This window comes from Perca flavescens, chromosome 3 (genome assembly GCF_004354835.1).
Source record: "Perca flavescens isolate YP-PL-M2 chromosome 3, PFLA_1.0, whole genome shotgun sequence".
Classification (NCBI taxonomy): domain Eukaryota; kingdom Metazoa; phylum Chordata; class Actinopteri; order Perciformes; family Percidae; genus Perca; species Perca flavescens.
The window spans coordinates 6880802-6902945 of NC_041333.1; the positions used below are offsets into that span (position 1 = coordinate 6880802).

Sequence of the window (22144 nt, forward strand, 5' to 3'; positions counted from 1 at the left end):
TAAAGTGAAACCGGTGTAGGAGTGCACACGGTTTCATAAATCTGAATATTTTTGTGCACAAGCACTTTCTGTATTTCGTCCGTAGGCCACCTTTTGATGTGAGTTTTATAAATGAGGTCAAGGGGCCATACGTTGTAGTCAAAAGTGGTCATAAAGTGGAAATTCTGTCCTGGGTTTTCCACAAAGGCTATTCATGCTACAAATGTTTAAAATATTGTATTATGTTTTTATGCTAAATAATAATGTTAACCATGTTTGTATTCTACATGCAGCTAAATATCTCTAGGTTTCAATTATGGGAGTTAGGTGAGTGAAACTAGGGATATTTAATGTCAACAAAAGAGAGATTAGTTCAGAATTAATGTCAGGGAAGTTAAGGGCAAGAGATCTTTGACACTAACCTTGGACCAAGACCTTTAAATAGAGACGTCACCGGAATGGCATGCTCTTTCTTCTCTTCTTCTCTTTTTACAAATACGTTCATGTTTCTGTGTGCGTCTCCATGACCTTGTGGCCGAGACCATCTGGTTGTGACCTGACGCTTCACCTACTGCTGCGGAGAGAGACAGAAATGACCAGGCAAAACTGCTCCAAAGGACAGAACAAGCTAAGGAAAGCGAGTTTCTCAGGCCCTTCAGGACAGACGTGACCTCCCACCGTCATCCTCCCGCAAGCAGTGTCATGGACATCCATCCATCCAAGTTGGTCAAACTTTGCTTACCTATTAGGGTTGATGCACTCCTGGTTTTGTAGATAAAGATTTTGGGCAATTTGGGCTCTCTGTAGTATAGTCTCCCTTTCAAATCTCAGCAGCTGTGTTGGTTTAATACAAAACAATTCCTATTAAGTCGGGACATTGTGTAAAGCGTAAATAAAAACAGAATACAATGATTAGGGTTGATGCTCTCCTGGTTTTGTAGATAAAGATTTTGGGCAATTTGGGCTCTCTGTAGTATAGTCTCCCTTTCAAATCTCAGCAGCTGTTGGTTTAATACAAAACAATTCCTATTAAGTCGGGACATTGTGTAAAGCGTAAATAAAAACAGAATACAATGATTAGGGTTGATGCTCTCCTGGTTTTGTAGATAAAGATTTTGGGCAATTTGGGCTCTCTGTAGTATAGTCTCCCTTTCAAATCTCAGCAGCTGTGTTGGTTTAATACAAAACAATTCCTATTATGTCGGGACGTTATGTAAAACGTAAATAAAAACAGAATACAATGATTTGCAAATCCTTTTCAACCTATATTCAATTGAATACACAACAAAGACAAGATATTTAATGTTCAAACTGATACATTTTATTGTCTTTTTGTGACTATTCACTCATTTTGAATTTGATGCCAGCAACACGTTACAAAAAAGCTGGGAAAGGGGGCATGTTTACCACTGTGTTACATCACCTTTTCTTTTAACAACCCTCAATACACATTTGGGAACTGAGGGCACTAATTGTTGAAGCTTTGTAGGTGGAATTATTTCCCATTCTTGCTTGATGTGCGACTTCAGTTGCTCAACAGTATGGGGTCGCCATTGTCGTATTTTGCGCTTCATAATGTGCCACACAATTTCAATGGGAGACAGGTCTGGACTTTAAGCAGGCCAGTCTAATACCCGCACTCTTTTATTACGAAGCCACACTGTTGTAACACGTGCAGAATGTGGCTTGACATTGTCTTGCTGAAACTAGCAGGGACATCCCTGAAAAAGACTTGGATGGCAGCATATGTTGCTCCAAAACCTGTATGTACTTATCAACATTAATGGTGCCTTCACAGATGTACAAGTTGCCCATGCCATGGGCATTAATACTCCCCCATGCCATCAACGATGCTGGCTTTTGAACTTTGCGCTGATAACAATCTGGACGGTCCTTATGCTCTTTGGCCTGGAGGACATGACGTCCATCATTTCCAAAAAACAATTTGAAATGTGGACTCATCAGACCATAGCACACTTTTCCACTTTGCGTCAGTCTATCTCAGATAAGCTCGGGCCCAGAGAAGAAGGCGGCGTTTCTGGGTGTTGATGATATATGGCTTTCACTTTGCATGGTAGAGTTTTAACTTGCACTTGTAGATGTAGCGACAAACTGTGTTAACTGCCAATGTTTTTCCAGAGTGTTCCTGAGCCCACGTGGTAATATCCTTTATAATGATGTCTCTTTTTAATACAGTGCTGCCTGAGGGCTCGAAGGTCACGGGCATTCAATGTTGGTTTTCGGCCTTGCCGCTTACGTGCAGAGATTTCTCCAGATTCTCTGGATCTTTTGATGATATCATCAACTGTAGTCAATGAAATCCCTAAATTCCTTGCAATTGTACGTTGAAAAACATTCTTATTAGCTCACACAGTTGTTCACTAAGTGGTAAACCTCACCCCATTCTTGCTTGTAAACGACTAAGTGTTTTGAGGATGCTCCTTTTATACCCAATCATGAACAACCTGTTCACCTGTTTTTTTTTAGCATTCCTTAACTTTCCCAGTGTTTTGTTGCCCCTGTCGCAGCTTTTTTGGAGGCATCAAATTCAAAATGAGGGAATATTTGCAAAAAAACAATAAAATGTATCAGTTTGAACATTAAATATCTTGTCTTTGTAGTGCAGACTGATCTCATAAAGTGGCGTATGTATGACACGCCAATTCGTATGCGGTTTTTGCGTGTTTTCAAGATGCATAATTGCTTTTTAGCGTGTCTATCAATGCCGTTCGGCCGCCATTGACCCACATTACGTGTGAATATTCGCCGTAGCGAGTAGTATGAAAGGACGTAAGTCTGCAGAGGGAGGTTGGTTGGGGTGGTGGATGGGTAAAACACAGGACTTTCACCCAGGAGAGCCGGGTGGTGGATGGGTAAAACACAGGACTTTGACCAAGGAGAGCCGGGTGGTGGATGGGTAAAACACAGGACTTTCACCCAGGACAGCTTCACCCCCACGTAAGGGACTAAGGGAGTCATTGTCAGAACAGAGTGATTGTGGTGTGGTGTTTTTCAACCTTTTTTTATTTATTTTTTTGTTAATTTTTTATTTTTTTTATTTAAGCCTTCCCTAATGTTTCTTTCCTAAACCCAGCCATTCATTGTTTTCCTAAGCATGTGACGTTGGTCACCATCGTGTTTTTGTCGTTTGTTTGTGTTACTATAGCCTTTCCCAATCCCAACTTTTTTTTTTTTTTTTTTTTACACGTGTGACGTTGTTCTCGCGATAGTACGACACGTTCTCACGATAAGATGCCACGTGGCGACGCCATGTTTACATCCGCTGTATACAGTGTAGACATCCACATGGATAGCTCAAAATGCGTACAGATAACACGCCATTTGGCTTTAGGAAAGTGGCGTGTATGTTTACGCAAAGTCATGATGCCATGTTGTGTAGTGTATTCAATTGATTGGTTGGAAAAGATTTGCTCCGGGAACCATCACCTTATCGTGGTGGAGAGGTTTGTGTGTCCCTATGAACCTGAGGGCTGTGTTGTCTGGAGCTGTGTGCTCCTAGTAGGGTCTCCCAAGGCAAAGTGGTCTCAGATGAGGGGCCAGACAAAGAATGGTTCAAAAACCCTATGAGCCAACGTAGAAGACGTGAAGTTACCCTGCCCGAAGGAAGCCCGGGGCCCCCGTCTGGAGCCAGGCCCAGATGGCGGGCTCGTCAGCGAGCGCCTGGTGGCCGGGTTTGCCACGGGGCCCGGTTGGGCACAGCCCGAAGAAGCAACGTGGCAACTCCCTCTCTATCCCATGGGCCCACCACCTGTGGGAGGAACCGCTGGGGTCGGGTGCGCTGCTACACAGGTGGCAGTGAAGGTCAGGGGCCTTGACGGACCAGACCCGGGCAGCAGACGCTGGCTCTGGGGACGTGGAATGTCACCTCTCTGTGGGGGAAGGAGCCGGAACTGGTGCGGGAGGTGGAGCGCTAACGGTTAGATCTGGTGGGGCTTACCTCTACGCACAGTCTCGATTCTGGAACCATACTCCTGGATAGGGGTTGGACTCTTTTCTTCTCCGGAGTTGCCCAGTGTGTGAGGCGCCGGGCGGGTGTGGGGATACTCACAAGTCCCCGGCTGAGCGCCGCTACGTTGGAGTTTACCCCGGTGAACGAGAGGGTCGCCTCCCTACGCCTGCGGGTTGTGGGGAGGAAAACTCTGACTGTTGTTTGTGCATATGCACCAAACAAGAGTTCGGAGTATTCAGCCTTCTTGGAGACCTTGATTGGAGTCCTGCATGGGGCTCCAGTGGGGGACTCCATTGTTCTGCTGGGGGACTTCAATGCGCACGTGGGCAATGATGGAGACACATGGAGAAGCGTGATTGGGAGGAACGGCCTCTCTGATCTAAACCAGAGTGGTTGTTTGTTGTTGGACTTCTGTGCTAGTCATGGATTGTCCATAACAAACACCATGTTCGAACATAGGGATGCTCATAAGTGTACCTGGTACCAGAGCACCCTAGGCCAAAGGTCAATGATCGATTTAATAATCATTTCATCTGATCTGAGGCCGTATGTTTTGGACACTCGGGTGAAGAGAGGGGCGGAGCTGTCAACTGATCACCATCTGGTGGTGAGTTGGGTCAGGGGGTGGGGGAAGACTCTGGACAGACCTGGTAAGCCCAAACAGGTAGTGCGGATAAATTGGGAACGTCTGGAGGAGGCCGACAGACTTTCAACTCACACCTCCGGCGGAGCTTTTCGTGCATCCCTGTGGAGCCTGGGGGCATTGAACCCGAGTGGACAATGTTCAAAGTTTCCCTTGCTGAAGCTGCGGCGAGGAGCTGTGGTCTTAGGTGCCTCAAGGGGCGGTAACCCACGAACACCGTGGTGGACACCGGTGGTCAGGGAAGCCGTCCGACTGAAGAAGGAGTCTTTCCGGGATATGTTATCCCAGAGGACTCCGGAAGCGGTTGCAGGGTACCGAAGGGCCCGAAGGGCTGCAGCCTCTGCCGTGAAAAAGGCAAAGCAGCGGGTGTGAGAGAAGTTTGGAGAAGACATGGAGAAGGACTTTCGGTCGGCACCAAGGTGCTTCTGGAAAACTGTTCGCCACCTCAGGAGGGGGAAGCGGGGAACCATCCAAGCTGTGTACAGTAAGGATGGGACACTGTTGACCTCAACTGAGGAGGTAATAGGGCGGTGGAAGGAGCACTTTGAGGAACTCCTGAATCCGACTAATACGCCCTCTATGTTAGAGGCAGAGCTGGAGGATGATGGGGGATCATTGTCAATTTCCCAGGTGGAAGTCACTGATGTAGTCAAACAACTCCACAGTGGCAAAGCCCCTGGGATTGATGAAATCCGTCCAGAAATGCTCAAGGCTCTGGGTGTGGAGGGGCTGTCCTGGTTGACACGCCTCTTCAACATTGCATGGAAGTCTGGGACAGTGCCAAAGGAGTGGCAGACCGGGGTGGTTTAAAAAGCGGGACCAGAGGGTGTGTGCCAATTACATTTTCATTCCTATCCTCACCTACTGTCATGAAGGCTGGGTCATGACCGAAAGAACGAGATCCAGGGTACAAGTGGCCGAAATGGGTTTCCTCAGGAGGGTGGCTGGCGTCTCCCTTAGAGATAGGGTGAGAAGCCGCTGCTCCTTCGCATCGAAAGGAGCCAGTTGAGGTGGTTCGGGCATCTGGTAAGGATGCCCCCTGGGCGCCTCCCTAGGGAGGTGTTCCAAGCACGTCCAGCTCGGAGGAGGCCTCGGGGAAGACCCAGGACTAGGTGGAGGGATTATATCTCCAACCTGGCCTGGGAACGCCTCGGGATCCCCCAGTCGGAGCTGGTTAATGTTGCTCGGGAAAGGGAAGTTTGGGGTCCCCTGCTGGAGCTGCTCCCCCCGCGACCCGATACCGGATAAGCGGACGAAGATGGATGGATGAAGATTTGCAAAATATTGAATTCTGTTTATATTTACGTTTAACAAAATGTCCCAACTTCATTGGAATTGGGGTTTGTACATCTTGCAAATACCTTGTTTACTGTTTGTTATTTATCCAATAATCTGTTAGTTTTCATTCATTCATGTATGTAGGTGTTTACTCAGTAGTGTGTATTCCTAGTAGTTCAATACATTTTTCATTTATAAAGACGTTGATTACGTGTTCTTGTATGTTTGAAGTATATTACTGTACACAGTCATGGATTTGTAGCAAACCTTCAGGTTATGAGATTGAATCAACTTGGTTTATCAGTGTTTCTCTCCTCTGGTAAAATACTATAATTATAATCAAAATGTGAATCACTAAAGCACAGGTGCCCAAGTTAGTCTCCTCTATTTTACTTTTTTGCTTGCTTTCAACAGGCCGTTGTCATAACAAGCACACAGACTGTGTATACTGCATTATGCAAAACATATCCATAATTAGGACTCACTGATGAGTTTCATTCACAAAACATAATGCAAAACTATGTATAGCAGAATGACTCACCGGATCAAATACCAGCATCCTACAGAGGAGGTGGACAGCTTCATGGGTTGCTTGGCTAGACAGTGTGTACAGAACAGGAAGGGATGGCTGCAGACAAAACAAACATCACAACATCAACCATCCTTCCATTGTCTCTTTTAGCTTGTGGTATACATTATAAACATGTGTATCAAATAATATCTTTTAATTTCTTGCAGTTCTTAAAAATGTGTTGACAGATTATTCACACTATAAAACAAACCACCACACTTCAAATATTAAAACTTCTTTTCAGTTTTTTATATCTTTAATAAAACCAAATTGCTAGAATCACTGAAAGGACTGTGTTCAATGAGGCCCACCCGCGCACCATGTACATCTCTTGCATGTGGAGGCGTGGCTTCAGCAGGGAGCATTCTTGGATGTTGACATAGGGAACGTGGTTGCAGGAATCGGCGGTGCCTAATGTTACTGCAGGAGGCAGGGCTTGTACAGACACTAAGGGCCTTTCCCAATTTCCAGTTTGTGCAACCCAGATTCCTCTCCTTGCTTTCCCTCCTCACATCTAGTTCCACCCACAGGAGATTTGCAGGGGAATGGAACACACCTGGGAAATGGAACACACCTGTCCTTGTTTCACAGACTGTACGGATCGACCGCCAGTTGTAGGCTTAGCACTACTGCTTTAAGTGTGTTTATTTTCCATGTTATTTCCATTAATTATGGCATTCTATCCCAACGCAGCTAAGGAGAGAGGAGTCGAGGCAACAGACATTTAACAATCATGAGACATCCAGTCTGGAGCAGTCATTTTAAAGTGACATAAACAGGGCTTGACATTAACTTTTTTGCTCACCAGCCACTGTGGCTAGTGGTTTTCCAAAATTACTAGCCACATTGCATTTTTACTAGCCATTATTTTGTGGGAAATTATGTTTTATTTGAATAAAGTTGACTATGGTGTGCTACAATTCACTTGAACACGATTTACAACCCTTTTAAATGTAAATGACCACTGTAAACACCCAAACAAGACTACATAAAAAAATGTCTAAAATTTAAATGGTCAAATATGTACTATTGTGTTAACATTTTATTGACTAAAATGCGTTAGCATACGTTCATCTCAAAGACGAGTTGGTTCAGAATTGGCTGACTCAATTTCCTTCTCATACAATGGTAACTGAGCCTGTGAACCTAACCTGGTCGGATACATTCCCGTAGCGTCTCAGTGCCTTTCCCCGTTGAAGCCTAGCGTCCGTTGACTTCAATGGGGCTGCTTTGAGCAGATTTTTTCAGTGCTTCGAAACTAGATGGTCATTGGATAAATGCTGCGATTATGTCCCGCCCACGGGAGCAGTGGGCTGGCCTGGATGCTGGGCTTCTGCGTGATGATTGGAGGGTCTGTCGAAGGACTGTATCTCCTTTTGATTGACAGCGATTTTGTACTATAAAAAGTCGCCGAAGCTGTTCAACTTCAGAGCTCAGCTCAGTCCCATCGCGGATTTTACAAGTCTAGTTGAAAGACGAACTGCTGCAACCGATTTCTTTCATCATACATTTCATACAATTACACACCACATTCCTTGTTTCAGTTTAACCTAATTCCCACATTTCCTCCTTTGAGTTTAATATCGTTTTGTTAGATTGTTTGTTCATTCATACAGTAGGCTAGGCTAGTGTTGTAGGTGTGAGCTAGCCAGCTAGCAAACTGCACACAATGGCAGACGATGCTAATATTGTCGACCTGATTTTTGAAAGACTTCCTTATGAGGAGAAACTTAGAATTAAACAGCAGGGTTAGATCAACACTTAAGATTGATTTAGTGAAAAAGACAGGGCAAAGTAACAGGTCTGTTCAGCTCTCCTGGTATGACAAAGTTAGCTGGCTGTGCTGTGACAAAGAAAATGTACTGCTGGCCATTCCTCTTGATGAAACCTTCCCATGGATATTATAAATTATTATAATAATTATGTTATTATTATTATATAATTAAATTATTACATTACTATTATATATATATATATATATATATATATATATATATATATATATATATATATATAATATTAACATAAATAAATGGACAATTTGTATGATGTAGGCCACAAATGAGCTTCCCCTCTTTGAATGACCAGCAGCCGCCACTGATATGTAGATACCTTATCCGTCCTCATATTACTAACATCAGCCATTAGGGATGGGCGATATAGACGATATGCAATATAAACGATACAAAATTGGCCTATGATAGAGATTTTAATTATATTGCACTATCGCGATAATTCGTGTTGATGACGCAATCTACCCGCGAAGTTTAGAGCCACGAGCTGCAACCGGCTGCAACGCGTCATCGTCAACATGACTAAAAGTGAAACAAGGAGCTGGTGAAAAATAGTGATGTGCGATACCACTTAATTCCTATTCGATCCGGTACCAAGTAATACCCAGGCTGGTATTGCCGATAACGATACCAATACCAATACTTTTTACATATTTTATTTGTAGTGTGGTGTGACAAATAGTTTAAAGTAAAATAAAAAAGTAGGCTGTAGGCTTACCAATTCCAAAGTAGGCTATAGCTGCATAATGACAAGACAATAAACTACTCTCATATTATTTAATTATAAAGAAAATCTCAGACACTTGTACAGTAAAACAGCTTGAAAATTACACACAAATAAAAAAATGTCCACACACAGCGTCACTGCTGTCTTTACAGCTAAAATACAGCCAGACATGACTCCTTTTGCGGTCAGCCATAGTCACTCTGCAGTCTGCAGTCTTCTTAGCGGGAAAATAAAGAAGGGCTGTTGCAGCGGCCGGCTCCGTCACAGAGCCGCAGTGCACACACAACTGACCGGCGGAAGGAGAGGTAGTTCCTTCCCCTAACCGGATATAATCAGACTTTTCAGGTAACAACAAGTTACTTATGATAACATATACACTCACTGCAAATTACTGAGTTTAAATATCGATCTTTTTATATGAGAATCGATACTAGAGCAGGAGACGTTGGGATCGTAAATATCAATACTTTAGTATCGATCTGCACATCACTAGTGAAAAAGACCGGTGCAACATCCATTATTTGGACTTGGTTTGGATTTAAGCCACTACAACGGAGCTGTGGTCGAGTTGTACCATGGAGCCTTTCACCAGCCTAACAATTCACTATATAACGGACGATTGGAATCTTGGCAGCCGGTGTTTGCAGACGTTGTACTTCCCCGCTGAACATACAGCCGTGTGTGCGTGTGCGCAGCAGCGGAGTGGGACCAAAAAATGTACCGGGACGTTTACGGCCCCTGCCGTACAGGTTGAGCAGAGGCTGCACAGTTTGACCAGCAGGCAGCGGCACCAGGCCGCCGGATGGTGTTGCTAACAACTTGCAATGTATAACTATTATCAGACCGGCCCACCGGGAGAAGTCCCGACTCTTTGTGTGTGTGTGTGTGTGTGTGTGTGTGTGTGTGTGTGTGTGTGTGTGTGTGTGTGTGTGTGTGTGTGTTCGCGCGCAAATGCGTTACATTAGGCTGCAGGTAAGAAACTTTGTTTGAAATATGTTTTTATTTAAAGTATCTCTGCATCTTTGCCTAATACTGAAAGTATTTTCAGTACAGTGTCTGTTCCTTAACTAAACAGACACCACTTTTTCCTGTTCTCTGCATCTTGAGTGGCATTTAAGAACCAAGGACTTAAACTTACTAAGTGTAGTGCCTTTTAGAATGGTTTGCACTAAAGAGAAGACACCCAATACTTTAAGCTTTTTCTTTGTCAAAGTCTCTGCAACTAGTGTACTTGAATTTTATTTATCTGCAACATTATGTTGTATAATTACAGTTTTGTACAATAAATGTTCTCAAAACTACATACTTTCTCTTACATACTTCCTACTTACTTTTCTCTTCTTTTAAAAAAAAAATACACATACAAAAATACATTTAGCAGTTTGGTTTTCCTTAGGGTCTATGTAACCTGGTCTGAAATGGTTCTGGTATATATCGCAATATATATCGTTATCGCAAGAGGCTGCAATGTATATCGCAATATGGATTTTAGGCCATATTGCCAATCCCTATCAGCCATCGTGGATAGGCTTTAACAAAGATTCTTTGTGTTGCATTACGTTTTTTGCAAACGGCAGTTTTCTTTATAACAGTGTAGCGGATCATACTGTAATAGTAAAGCCACTGTATGCAGAGCCGTCAGAAAAGTGTGACTCGCTCTGAAACATTTTTTAAACGTTTTGTAGTTTTCCCTGGACACAAACCACTGAGAGCCATTAAAAAGAAATAAATGATTATACATTATAGTTCTGTTAATGATCATGGTGCTGCAGCATCAGAATGGGATTAGTAGGCTATAGCTTACTTTTTTCGCCCGCAGGATTGCACCTAAAATTCCAGTTTTCACCAGTAATATTATAAGTTAACTGTGATTAAATATGAAATGAATACACTGTTAATGCTTACGCATGGACTCAAGCAGTAATTTTCTCCCACACCAATTCTCTCTCTTTTGCAGCAGCAGCTGCTGTCTTGCTTTTTTAACGATATGCGCGTTCAAACTCGCTGTTTGTGCGCATGAGTATTTCCGCCGACACGTTTGTTTACGCTTGTTACCATGGTGAATCGTAGAATCATGGCTCCATTCATACTGCCTTTTTATAGTGGTTGTGCACGCACGTAACCCTAAGTGAACCTACTCAGAGTTGATTGAACCAAGTCAAATCAGTTGAAACTTTGAGTTTCCCATCTCAGGGTAAATCAACTCACACATCAGGGTTTTTGATTTATATATCGACCTCCTTCCTGAAACGGACCCCTGCTGTTTCTTGAGCATCTCTCTAAGGATGCACTTACAATTGAAGCTGTGTATCTGACAGTAGCTCTGCTATGTTTACATTTTAGAGAAGGTTAATGTTATTTCTCTGATTAAATAGGTCTTATTTCACCGACCCACTATTAATTAGAATGTTAATTTATATTATCCAACCGGCCAGAATCCATGGGGCCACAGATTATATCTCTCCATCTTTTCCTTTCTCTCTCACATCTTTTTGTTTACATGCCACAGGTGAAAACTAAGTTTTCCGCAGAGGATATAGCTCCTCGATGTGCATTTAAGGAATTGGGATGTCCCTCAACATGGCGTGCTGAGATTGATTTCCGGGTCACAAATTGGAGGATAAAGGAGTCGAGGAGGCACAAATTCGGGAATCGAGAAAGGCAGAGGGTTCTGATGTTCCACAGGAGGCGTGGTTGCAGCAAGGAGCGTGACCGAAGCAGAGAGTGAAACGTGCATTGATTGGCCATCGGGAGTACTTTTCCAGGTGGGCCGGTCTATTTGTGTGGGCTGAATGGGCTGCACTCCATCGAAAACTTTCTTGCAGGAGCCAGGCAGCCTCAGTGAGTACATTATCATATACTCTCTTACTTACCACTCAGCTAAGTGGGATTATTAGGAGCTGATATGCAGGGTTCAAAATTAACTTTTCATCCACCAGCCAAAATACTAGTGAATGTTAAAATTTTACTTTTTTTTGGCTGGTGAGGCCAGCAAATCTACCTGCCACTTGCATATTTTACCAGCATTTGGCTAGTATGGTGCTAATGTTGAACCCTGCGGGTATGTACATGTGTTGAAGGGAAGTGCAAGGACGATTGATGTCCAGCTGATTGTGGTGGGCTGGTCTGGGTCCAGGTCAGGTGGGAAAGTTCAATGCAAAATAGAATGCTTACTTGCTTTTGAGGTCCTCTGAGAATGTGTGCACGAGCGCCTTCACACGCCGTCCTCATCGCTTCCATAGAGGGAATCCCCAACAGGTCAGTGATTAAATCCAGCTACAATGCGACATGGCAAAACACATCACAGACACCAGACTAAAATAGAAAGGTTTGTTTCTGCATGTCAGGACTCACAAGATGTTTGTCTTAAATAACAGGGGCATTTATTTAATACATGTAATGTAATGTAGTTTTATTTTAACAGGGACAATGCACAATTAAACACTGCCATTTTCCGCCTATAAATATTCAATGCAAGTGAATTACAAAACACAGAATATACAATTTTACAAACACATTCACACCTAATTTACCATAAGTATGTGTAAAGTTACATCAATCAATCATGATAATTTGATCATGGGCTCAGTCGTTCCCACATCTTAAAACCAGTCCCCCCACCCCTTCCCAACAAAGCTAAGCAATCAAAATCCTAACCCCTCTTATTACACAGACGCATGATTTGCCAAACGAAGTCTTGTGATTGGGAATAATGCGTTGGCTCTAGTGGTTGGCTCGGTTGGCTCATGTTTTTTTTAGAGTAAGCAAACATTCAAAGGCATTATCAAATATTTAAACTTTAAAGTATTGCACTTGCTGAGTTTTTGCAGTGGTGATATATCTCGTTTTTTTTGTCATGGATCTTAAGGGCTGTTTTATATAATGATTCAAGTTCTTAAAGGAACACGCCGACTTATTGGGAATTTAGCTTATTCACCATAACCCCCAGAGTTAGACAAGTTGATACATACCCTTCTCATCTCTGTGCGTGCTGTAAGGCTGTCTGACGGCTCCAGCGGCATCAGGCCAGCACAGAACATGCAGGTGACTGGTTCCAGTAATCCTACTGCTCCAAATAAGTGACAAAATAACGCCAACATGTTTCTATTTACATGTTGTGATACACGCTGTGACTATACAAATCACAACATGTAAATAGGAACATGTTGGCGTTATTTTGTCACTTTTGTCACAATTGGGAGCAGTAGGCTAGTTTGAACCAGTTACCTGCAGGATCTGTGCTGGGCTAAGCTAATGCTGGAGCCGTCAGGCAGCGTTACAGCACGCACGGAGATGAGAAGGGTATGTATTGACTTGTCTTACTCTGGGGGTTACAGTGAATAAGCTAAATTCCCAATAAGTCGGCGTGTCCCTTTAAGGCTGCTTTACCTGCCTGAGACCAACTTGTTATGCGGTACAAAAAATGTGGAAGAATCATTGCATTTAAGTAGGTATTGGATGCCTCAATGGTAAGAGAGTTTCTTATAAAATATGTCTAAACTTTGTGAGGTTAAATTTCAGTGTGTTGCTCAGTTTTTTAACATGCTTTTTAAAACTAAGAGTCGGATCCAGGGTAACACCCAAATATTTGAATTTGTCCACATTTTTGATTTTATGCCCCTAAGACCTCAGGACATTTCCTAAGTTTGCGTCTGTTTTGAAAAATTTTAAGCAACCTCTTTGCATTTTTCCCATGAATGTACAGCACAGTTTCATCAGCATACATTATTAAATAATTTTCATTACATCGCTGCATCCTACTTTACACAATGCTCATGAATTGGCAATATGCTTTACATATACTTTTCATAATACATTTACAATGTAATAGAGCTCAACGGTGACTGCCCACTTTTTGAACGGCTCTGGTTCCAGAAGTGATTTTTTCCCCATTCAATTGCTCCATTGGCTGTTTAGAAATAATTATACAAAGAGTTTTTTCAAGGGGCTTAAGGTGCTCGAGAACTCAGTTGTTGTAACTCGTATGTACATTGTCCATTCTGCCTGAAATTTCTCATGCTTCATTAGAGTTCAGGCCTGTGGACATCTACTTGCCAATATTGACTCATAGTTATAGCGCCACATAAGAACATAGAACTTAGCTGGCCTGGATGAGTGTACTTTTTTGTAGCCTGGTCAGCCCTCAAAAAAGAAATCGGAAAGGATCAAGTATTACACTGGATGATGAGAAGTGGGACAGAATTTGGTCCTGTGATAAGGTCCAGGAATTTTGGACCAGGATACATGATAACCTATGTCTGATTGCATGGACACAGGTTCCATTCAGCCCTAAATTATTTGTTCTAGGAGATGGATCAATCCTAAATGCAAGGTTTTTCCTGCATAGAAAAAGGTTTGGCAGCCCCCAAAGAGGTTTCAGCTAGCGCCAAAGAACTATCAAGAGCACCAAAACATCTGATTTTCAGCAGCCAGCCTCGCTCTAATAAACAGCCACTACTGTACATAAACATTAGGGCTGTTGAAACGAATACCGGAAGTCAAATATAATTCGAATACCATCTACATGCTCCCCCTGGCTGGATTATACGGTAACATGGTCTCAGTTCTGTCAGCATGAAATCAAAACCTGGATGTCAACCAACCTAAGGCGCTACTCTAGAAGGTTGGATGTTGAAGAGTGTGCCATCTGCCCATCCTCTAAGGTCCGCAACCTTGGTGTAATCCTAGACTCCACCCTCTCTTTCCATACTCGCATCAAATCTATCACCAAATCCACCTTTTTTCATCTTAAAAACAGTTCAAGACTATGGCCATCACACTGACTCCTTGGCAAGAACCCTCATACATGCTTTCATTACCTCCCGTTTGGACTAGTGCAATGGAGTCCTGTCTGGGGTCTCCAGCAAAACCCTAGACAGGCTCCAGTATGTCCAAAACTCTGCCGCCAGGGTCCTCACCCACACCAAGATGTGGCAGCACTTTACCCCAACCCTCATCCATCTTCACTGGCTCCCAATTAAGTCCAGCATCTATATAAAATCCTCCTTCTCACCTACAAATCCCTCCATGCCCTGGCCCCACTGTACCTCTCCGGCCTCCTCCATCCATACGCCACACCCCGAAACCTGCGGTCCTCAGATGCTGGCCTGCTCTCCATTCCCCACACCAGACTCTGTACCTTTGAAGACAGAGTCTTTAGTGTTGCAGCCCTATCCCTCTGGAACAGCTATATGCTATAAACACATATCCAACCCATCCTCCACACAATTTTTCAGATTCCACACTCGACATATGCATTTCTTGCAAAAGACCACATCATGTTTGCTGCACATCAGTATAACTCCTTCGCCGACAAATCACTCCATAAAGTCCATGAATGCCAACGCCATTCGGGGGTATCCAAATGTCTTAACTCACTCCTATTCTGAGTTTGAAGTTTCCATGAAAGAGTCCATTAATTTGTCCCGCTTTATCTGTGTAGCCCTGGAGAAGTCTTATTTTGTTATTCAGCTTGCCCTTATTTCTCCTTTCACGCAGTACCAGGTCTCTATTCGAAGATCTCAGAAACCTCGCCAGAATTATTCTGGGTCTGTCTCCCGCCCCAGGCTGCTGGTCGGCAGTTCTATGTGCACGTTCAATCTCTCATTCTCCTTCAATCTCCAGCAATTTCTGAATCAGCTCCCCCAAAAACTTTACTGCATCTCTTCCTTCTTTGCCCTTGGGAATGACCACAAAACTATTATTGCGTCGGGATAGATCTTCAAAATCTTAATTTTTTTTCTTATAGCATATCCACCTCTCTCTTACTCTCTTGCTGCTGGATTATCTCGTTTTTCTTCTCGGCTGTCCCGAGACTTTCCACGCGATTCTTAACTGCATCCATTCTGGTGATAAGGGCGGAGAGTTTTGAATCCATTGAAACGATGGAGTGGCAAATTTCCTCCAGATCGGCCTAAATCTTCTCCAGTGCTGCAAATATTTTACCAATATCTGCCCGCGTCACAATAACAGCCTGTTGGATATCTGCTTCGGCAGCAGCGCCATCTTGTAGTTTACTACATCAAAGTTATTTGTATTATACTGTACATCCATGTACTATTTCTGACCGTAGCAGAAAGCTCCGCTGCACTTGAGCTTCACAAATGATCATGGAAATGTAGCTTGTGTTGACGCTACCACACTACTTGAGCAATAAAAGAGCTAAGCTACTGAAAAGCTATTTGATTCAGAAAACAGCATCACAACACAACTCAAATTTTTAGTATGCATGTATATTTTATTTTACTGTGTGTGTATGTATATATAGTATATTTATACCATGTATACATTTAATTCAATATGTAAATCAAGCATCTTGGCCACAAAAAATCCCTTGAGGGTGAATAAAGTTCTCTCTTGTCTCATCTTATCCTAAGAGAGTACTCAGTTACCTGCTGAATGGGACTTTGGGCTTGGAACAGGATGCGCCGCCCCAGCAGTTCAGCAAAGATGCAGCCCACAGACCAGATATCGATGGAGTTGGAGTAATGGCGGCTCCCCATGAGGATCTCAGGAGCTCGGTAATACTGTGTAACCACTTCCTGAGTCATGTGTCGTGACTCGTCTAACTCCTCTACTCGGGCCAGGCCAAAATCACAGATCTGAAAGACAGTCATTCAGAGGTTACTACAACTGTTATAATCTTTTGTCTTCTTTTTACCGCTCACAGCTTTATTCTGACAATCGTTTTTGCTTAGTAAGTGTCTCCCCTGCTCAAATGGAAACAACCATTGTTTGTGTTGCTCATAGGGCACAATGTTACATCATGTAGCAAAGTGTACAGTGTTTCCCACACAAAGACAATACCTTGGCTTTATTTTGTGCAATTTAAAGTGCCCATTCAAAACATACCTGTTTGAAACTGGCTGATTACTTGGCCTGTGGTATGGGGTCATTATTGTAGCAAAACTATTTTCAAATGTGTGCCAAGAGTTGTGCAACTGTATCTCAATCCTTGTGTGAGTAATCAAATTTGTAAATTTGTAAAATAATCTCTAAATGCGTACTGAGATCAGGGAATGTGTACAGGAGATCTGTGAATACGTAGACAAAACTATAAATTCGTGCATAGATATTATTGACTGAAAAATATTTTCAGAGCTCCAAGAGCTCTCAATTGGCTGTCTTTTTACACGTGACTTTTGCTACACTCTGCTCTGCTCGCACTGTCCCTCAATAGCAATACAGCAGACATACCACCAGTCAGCAGTAGCACCCAGTAGACCGGGCAAGACTGCCCTGTAAACAAGTAAACAGGGGAGCTGCAATTTCTAGCACTATTACATTTACATTTCTCAACGGACTTCAATGTGTTGTTTTTATATTCAATAGTTTATGATCTACATGTGTAGAAAAAAAGTTTTGTCTCCAGTTAATTAGAATAGTTTGCCTATAATCGCTTATAGACACAACACTAACACACACTCCTATCATGAGTGTCCAACAGCTCCGATGAAGCCAATGTGGTAAAGGTATAACATGTACATGCAGCTGAGCAATGTCATGCTTACAATCACTGGGTGCTACGGTCATCTGGTGGTATGTAGGCTATATTGCTACTAAGGTACAGTACCTTAGAAACATCTATAAGACCTGATATTTATTTAGACTCTTTTTCTACTATTGACCTTCCCCAAATAAATAATTTCTTTATCTAAGCCATCTACCCATCTCTTAAACCCCATCCCAACTAGGTTACTTAAAGAAGTTGAACTCTTAGTTACCACTTCTTTACTAGATATGATTAATGATATGATCAACACAGTCGCTAAAAGTGGCTGTAATTAAACCTCTTCTTAAAAAGCCCAGTCTTGAGCCAGGGGTTTAAGCCAACTATAGACCTAAATGTACATTACATGTCATTTAGGTAATGCTTTTTCCAAAGCCACTTCAGATAAATGTATTCCACCATGAAGGTATGAACTCCGAACAACAAGAATCAAGTGCAAGCACAGATCTAATTTTCCTTTCCTCTCCAAGATCCTTGAGATGGTAGTCGCTAATCAGTTGTGTGACTTTCTACATAAAAATAGTTTATTTGATGATTTTTAGTCAGGATTTAGAGTGACAGCACAGAGACAGCACCCGTGAAAAATACAAATGACCATCTTATTACTTCAGACAACGGACTTGTCTTATTAGATCTTAGTGCTGCATTCAACACTTTTGCCCATCACATCCTATTACAGAGACTGGTGTAATTAATTGGCATTAAAGAAACCGCATTAAGCTGAAAGTCCTATTTATCAGATTGATCTCAGTTTGTTCATTTTAACGATACGTCCTCCCTGTACTATTAAGTAGGGGTGGTACGGTTCACAAAACCCACAGTTCAGTTTGTATCACGGTTTTAGGGTCACGGTTTTCGGTTCTGTACGGTTCTTGATATTTTTTCTTTTAATCTTTAACACTCCAAAAATATACTTCAGCATATGATATATAGCTTAATTATCCACAATGTAGGATACAGTATTAAATAATTATATAGATATATCATGTAATCATGCACAAACTGAATTTGACTTGACTTTAAGCACATTATTACACACAGTCGCATCAGTCGCGGGGGAGAACTGAGCAGCCCCGCCCGTGCAGAAACCCGACAGGATCTAAACTGCAGCCACTTCAGTGACTAGTGAAAAAACGTTACAGCATAGGCTACATTGATGTTAAAATGTATACAGGTTGGCAGGACGGCCTGAAATGTTTTGCATGGTCTTTCGCTGTACGTTTTGTTGGTAACTTGTCCACACCTCTTCTTTCACGCGAAAGAGAAACTGTCTGATGTCACATACGGGCACGAGGCTACATTGGGCATGCGTCGAACCGTGCGGCACACAGACGTTCCGAACTGAGACAAGCGGACCGAGTGGTTTGGATGTTTTTTCACGAACCGTACCAGCCCTACTATTAAGTAAGTCATGGTGTTCCACAAGGCTCTGTACTTTGACCAATTTTATTCACCCTATATATATATATATACTTCCTTTAGGCAATATTATTAGGAAGCACTCCTTAAACTTTCATTGTACAGATGATACCCAATTATAGCAATTGATCAAGCCACAAGTAACCAATCAGTTAGTTAAACTTCAAGTATGCATTAAGTACATAAAAACCTAGATGACCTACAATTTACTGATGACTCAGACAAAACTGAAGTAATTGTACTTGTAACACCTCTGAAGCTCATTATCTCAAGATATAGCTACTTTAGATGGCATTGGCCTGGCCTCCAGTACCACTGTAAGAAATCTGAGTTATCTGTCACAGATGTATCACAGATATGTCCATAAATTCAACATAAAACAAAGGACTGCCTTTTTTTTTATCTGCGTAACATTGCAAAAATCAGGCTTATCTTGTCACAAAAAGATGAAGCAAAACTATTCGATGCAGTGGTTACTTTGAGGCTGAATTATCCAAATTCCTTATTATTAGGTTGCTCCAATAAGTCCCTTAAAATTGTCCAGTTAATCCAAAATGCTGCAGCATGTGTACTAACAAAAACTAGGAAAAGAGATAATTTTTCTTCGGCATTAGTTTCTCTGCACTGGATCACTGTAAAATCTAGACCTAAATTTAAAATCCTTCTCCTCACCTACAAAGCTCTTCATGGTCATACACCATCATATCTTAAAAAGCTCATGATACCCTATTACTCTAATAGAACACTGCGCTCCCAGATACCAAGATTATTTGGTTCCTAGAGTCTCCAAAAGTAGAATGGGAGCCAGACCAAGCTACCAAGCTCCTCTCCATATTAACTAGCTCCCAGATTTGGTTCAGTAGGCAGACACCATCTCCACATTTAAGAGTAAGCTTAAAATTCTCCTCTTTGATTAAGCTTATAGTTAGGGCTGGCCCAGTTTTGCCTTGGAACTTATATTATGTACATAAGTTAACTTATATATGCTGCTATAGGTTTAGTATGCCAGGGGGCTTCCTATAATACACTGAGCTCCACTGAGAGGTTTCTGTTATTGTGATGTCTTCAGGTTGGATGTGGATTTTGACATGTTCAGTTGACATGAAAAAGGGTAGCCACATAGCCTGTTCCACACACCTTGAGCACACAGTTGCTGTTGACCAGGAGGTTGCCAGGCTTGATGTCTCGGTGCAGAATGCCAGCAGAATGAAGGTATTTAAGTCCTGGTGGTGGGGATGGTGAGGAGGAAGACACAACGATATATAATATTACATCAGATATCAGATATTATAATCCTATTTTCAAGTTTTTTTTAAATCATTATTAATAATGTGCTTACCAGCACTTGTGCAATGGTTGAATGATTATGCTGACGTCTCTTACACAGGAGTTCAAACTGGTGTTTGCTCATATACATGTAATATATAACTGTTAATCAATGCATATCAATGCAAATTTGTTATTTGTGATATTGGGCTATGATAAAATTGATTATACAGTCACGTAATTCTGTCCAGGTGTAAGCCCAAGGTCTATTAGCAGGTGGTGCTATGACTATGAGTCAAATTGACATGTAGATGTCCTCAGGCCTGGACCCGTGTCAATCATGAGAAATTTCGGGCAGATTGGACAACGTACACTGGAGTTACAACAGCTTCTTGTTTCATTGCGAAAAGCACAAAATGGCAGCCACACCACTGCTACACCGTTTTAAGAAAACTCAAGCTTTTTAGTAACTTTTCATCGTTAAGGTCTTAAGATTGCACACATTTTGAAGTCGATTGTACTAATTGCGCCAACAACAGCAACAGAAAAGAAATTATTAGAATTGGGAAATCATGTGACCGAATGCAAAAGACGCTTGGACAAAGGGCTCTGTCTTGTACTGATGTATTTATCCTTTTACAGATACCTAGCCAGTAGGGGTGTGACGTGACACCCAGCTCATGAGACGAGACACGAGATTGGGTTCACGAGATTGAGACGAGACAGATTTTAACACTATTTTACAACTGAAAGTCACAAAATGAAAAACGAGCGCTGAAAGGTTTTGCCACCAACTCAAATGACAATTCTCTTCTGTATAACTAACAGTTACACTGTTACTTATTCCATATGTAAGGTGGAGAGATAGTCTCTTCACTCAGAGAACCAAGGATTCAACATAACTAAGCGTTTTCTGGCAGTAGTTGAGACTGTTGAGACCAAATATTTTGTACTTGAATTTGTCATTTTACAGTAGACAGAGAGAAATAAAGCTAATCTTACTATTGTTTCACAGTGATTACGTTCTAAAGCACAAAACAATTACCATCAAACACTCAACAGATGATTTTTGTGAAGGCAGATGCTCTTTTTTCCTCCTCTGCATTTTATTAATTGCAGAATTCAACAAGGAAGTAGGCTACTCTAGTATCGATTTATGACCATTATAGGACGAATGGAGAAAATTTCTCTTTGTTTAATATCATTATAAGTAAAGTTAGGTTTTGCTGTCTGGTTCCCGATTCAGTTTAACAGAGAGAGTGGTCTGCACGAGACAGCGCCACAGTGAACTGCATGCTGCGGACGCATGTGTCCCGGCCAAGACAGACAGAGGGAGAGAGAGAGCTGTACTCTACGAGAAATCTCGTCACACCTCTACTAGCCAGAGATATTTGTGTTTAGCCTGGAGGAGAAACCAAAGATGTCTAAAAACAGAAAATCGGCGGCCTGTGCCGTATTAAAAAGCACATGCATCCCGGCGGAACAGCGGCTCTGACAGGCCAAGACCGGAGAAGATGTGCAATAGGCTAATGATGCCGGCAGACTTTGATAAAATATCTGCAGCACTGGAGAAAATTGCGGCCATCGTCTTGATGAAGTCAAAGCTTTCCACCCTAATCACCACAATGGATGCTGTTGAGAATCGCATGGAAAGTATTGAGGCTGCCGAGAAAGAAAGAAGGGATAATCCAGCTGCTATGCTTTGAGAAGAAATTGAAGATTTTGAAAATAGATCCTGACCCAATAGTGTACGTTCTGTGTGCATTACCAAGGGTAAAAAAGGAGACGATGGAGTAAAGTTTTTGGGGGAGCTGAATCGGGAATTGCTGGAGATAGAGGGACAATGTGAGATTGAACATTCACATAGAACTGCCGGCCAGCAGCCTGGGGCCGGAGACAGACCCACAACCATTCTGGCGAGGTTTCTGAGATGTTTAAATAGAGAGCTGGTACTGCGTAAAGCGAGATATAAGGGCAAGCTGACCTGGC

The 22144-nt window shown here is 42.3% G+C and overlaps 1 protein-coding gene and 1 long non-coding RNA gene across 2 annotated transcripts in view; one reads left to right on the forward strand and one right to left on the reverse strand.

The window, feature by feature from the left end:
- nlk2 (nemo-like kinase, type 2) overlaps positions 1 to 22144 on the reverse strand; it is a 170622-nt gene that overhangs the window by 57837 nt on the left and 90641 nt on the right. Inside the window, exons 6-9 of the mRNA XM_028573592.1 lie at positions 20027 to 20112; positions 16353 to 16562; positions 12136 to 12237; positions 6412 to 6498 (exon numbers count right to left, since the gene is read on the reverse strand). Of these exons, the coding sequence (XP_028429393.1) occupies positions 6412 to 6498; positions 12136 to 12237; positions 16353 to 16562; positions 20027 to 20112 (485 nt within the window). The remainder of the gene's footprint in view (positions 1 to 6411; positions 6499 to 12135; positions 12238 to 16352; positions 16563 to 20026; positions 20113 to 22144) is intronic.
- Positions 9841 to 16793, forward strand: LOC114552635 (uncharacterized). The gene is made up of 3 exons (XR_003692200.1): positions 9841 to 9933; positions 11471 to 11802; positions 16338 to 16793. It is a non-coding gene; the product is annotated as an uncharacterized LOC114552635 (long non-coding RNA).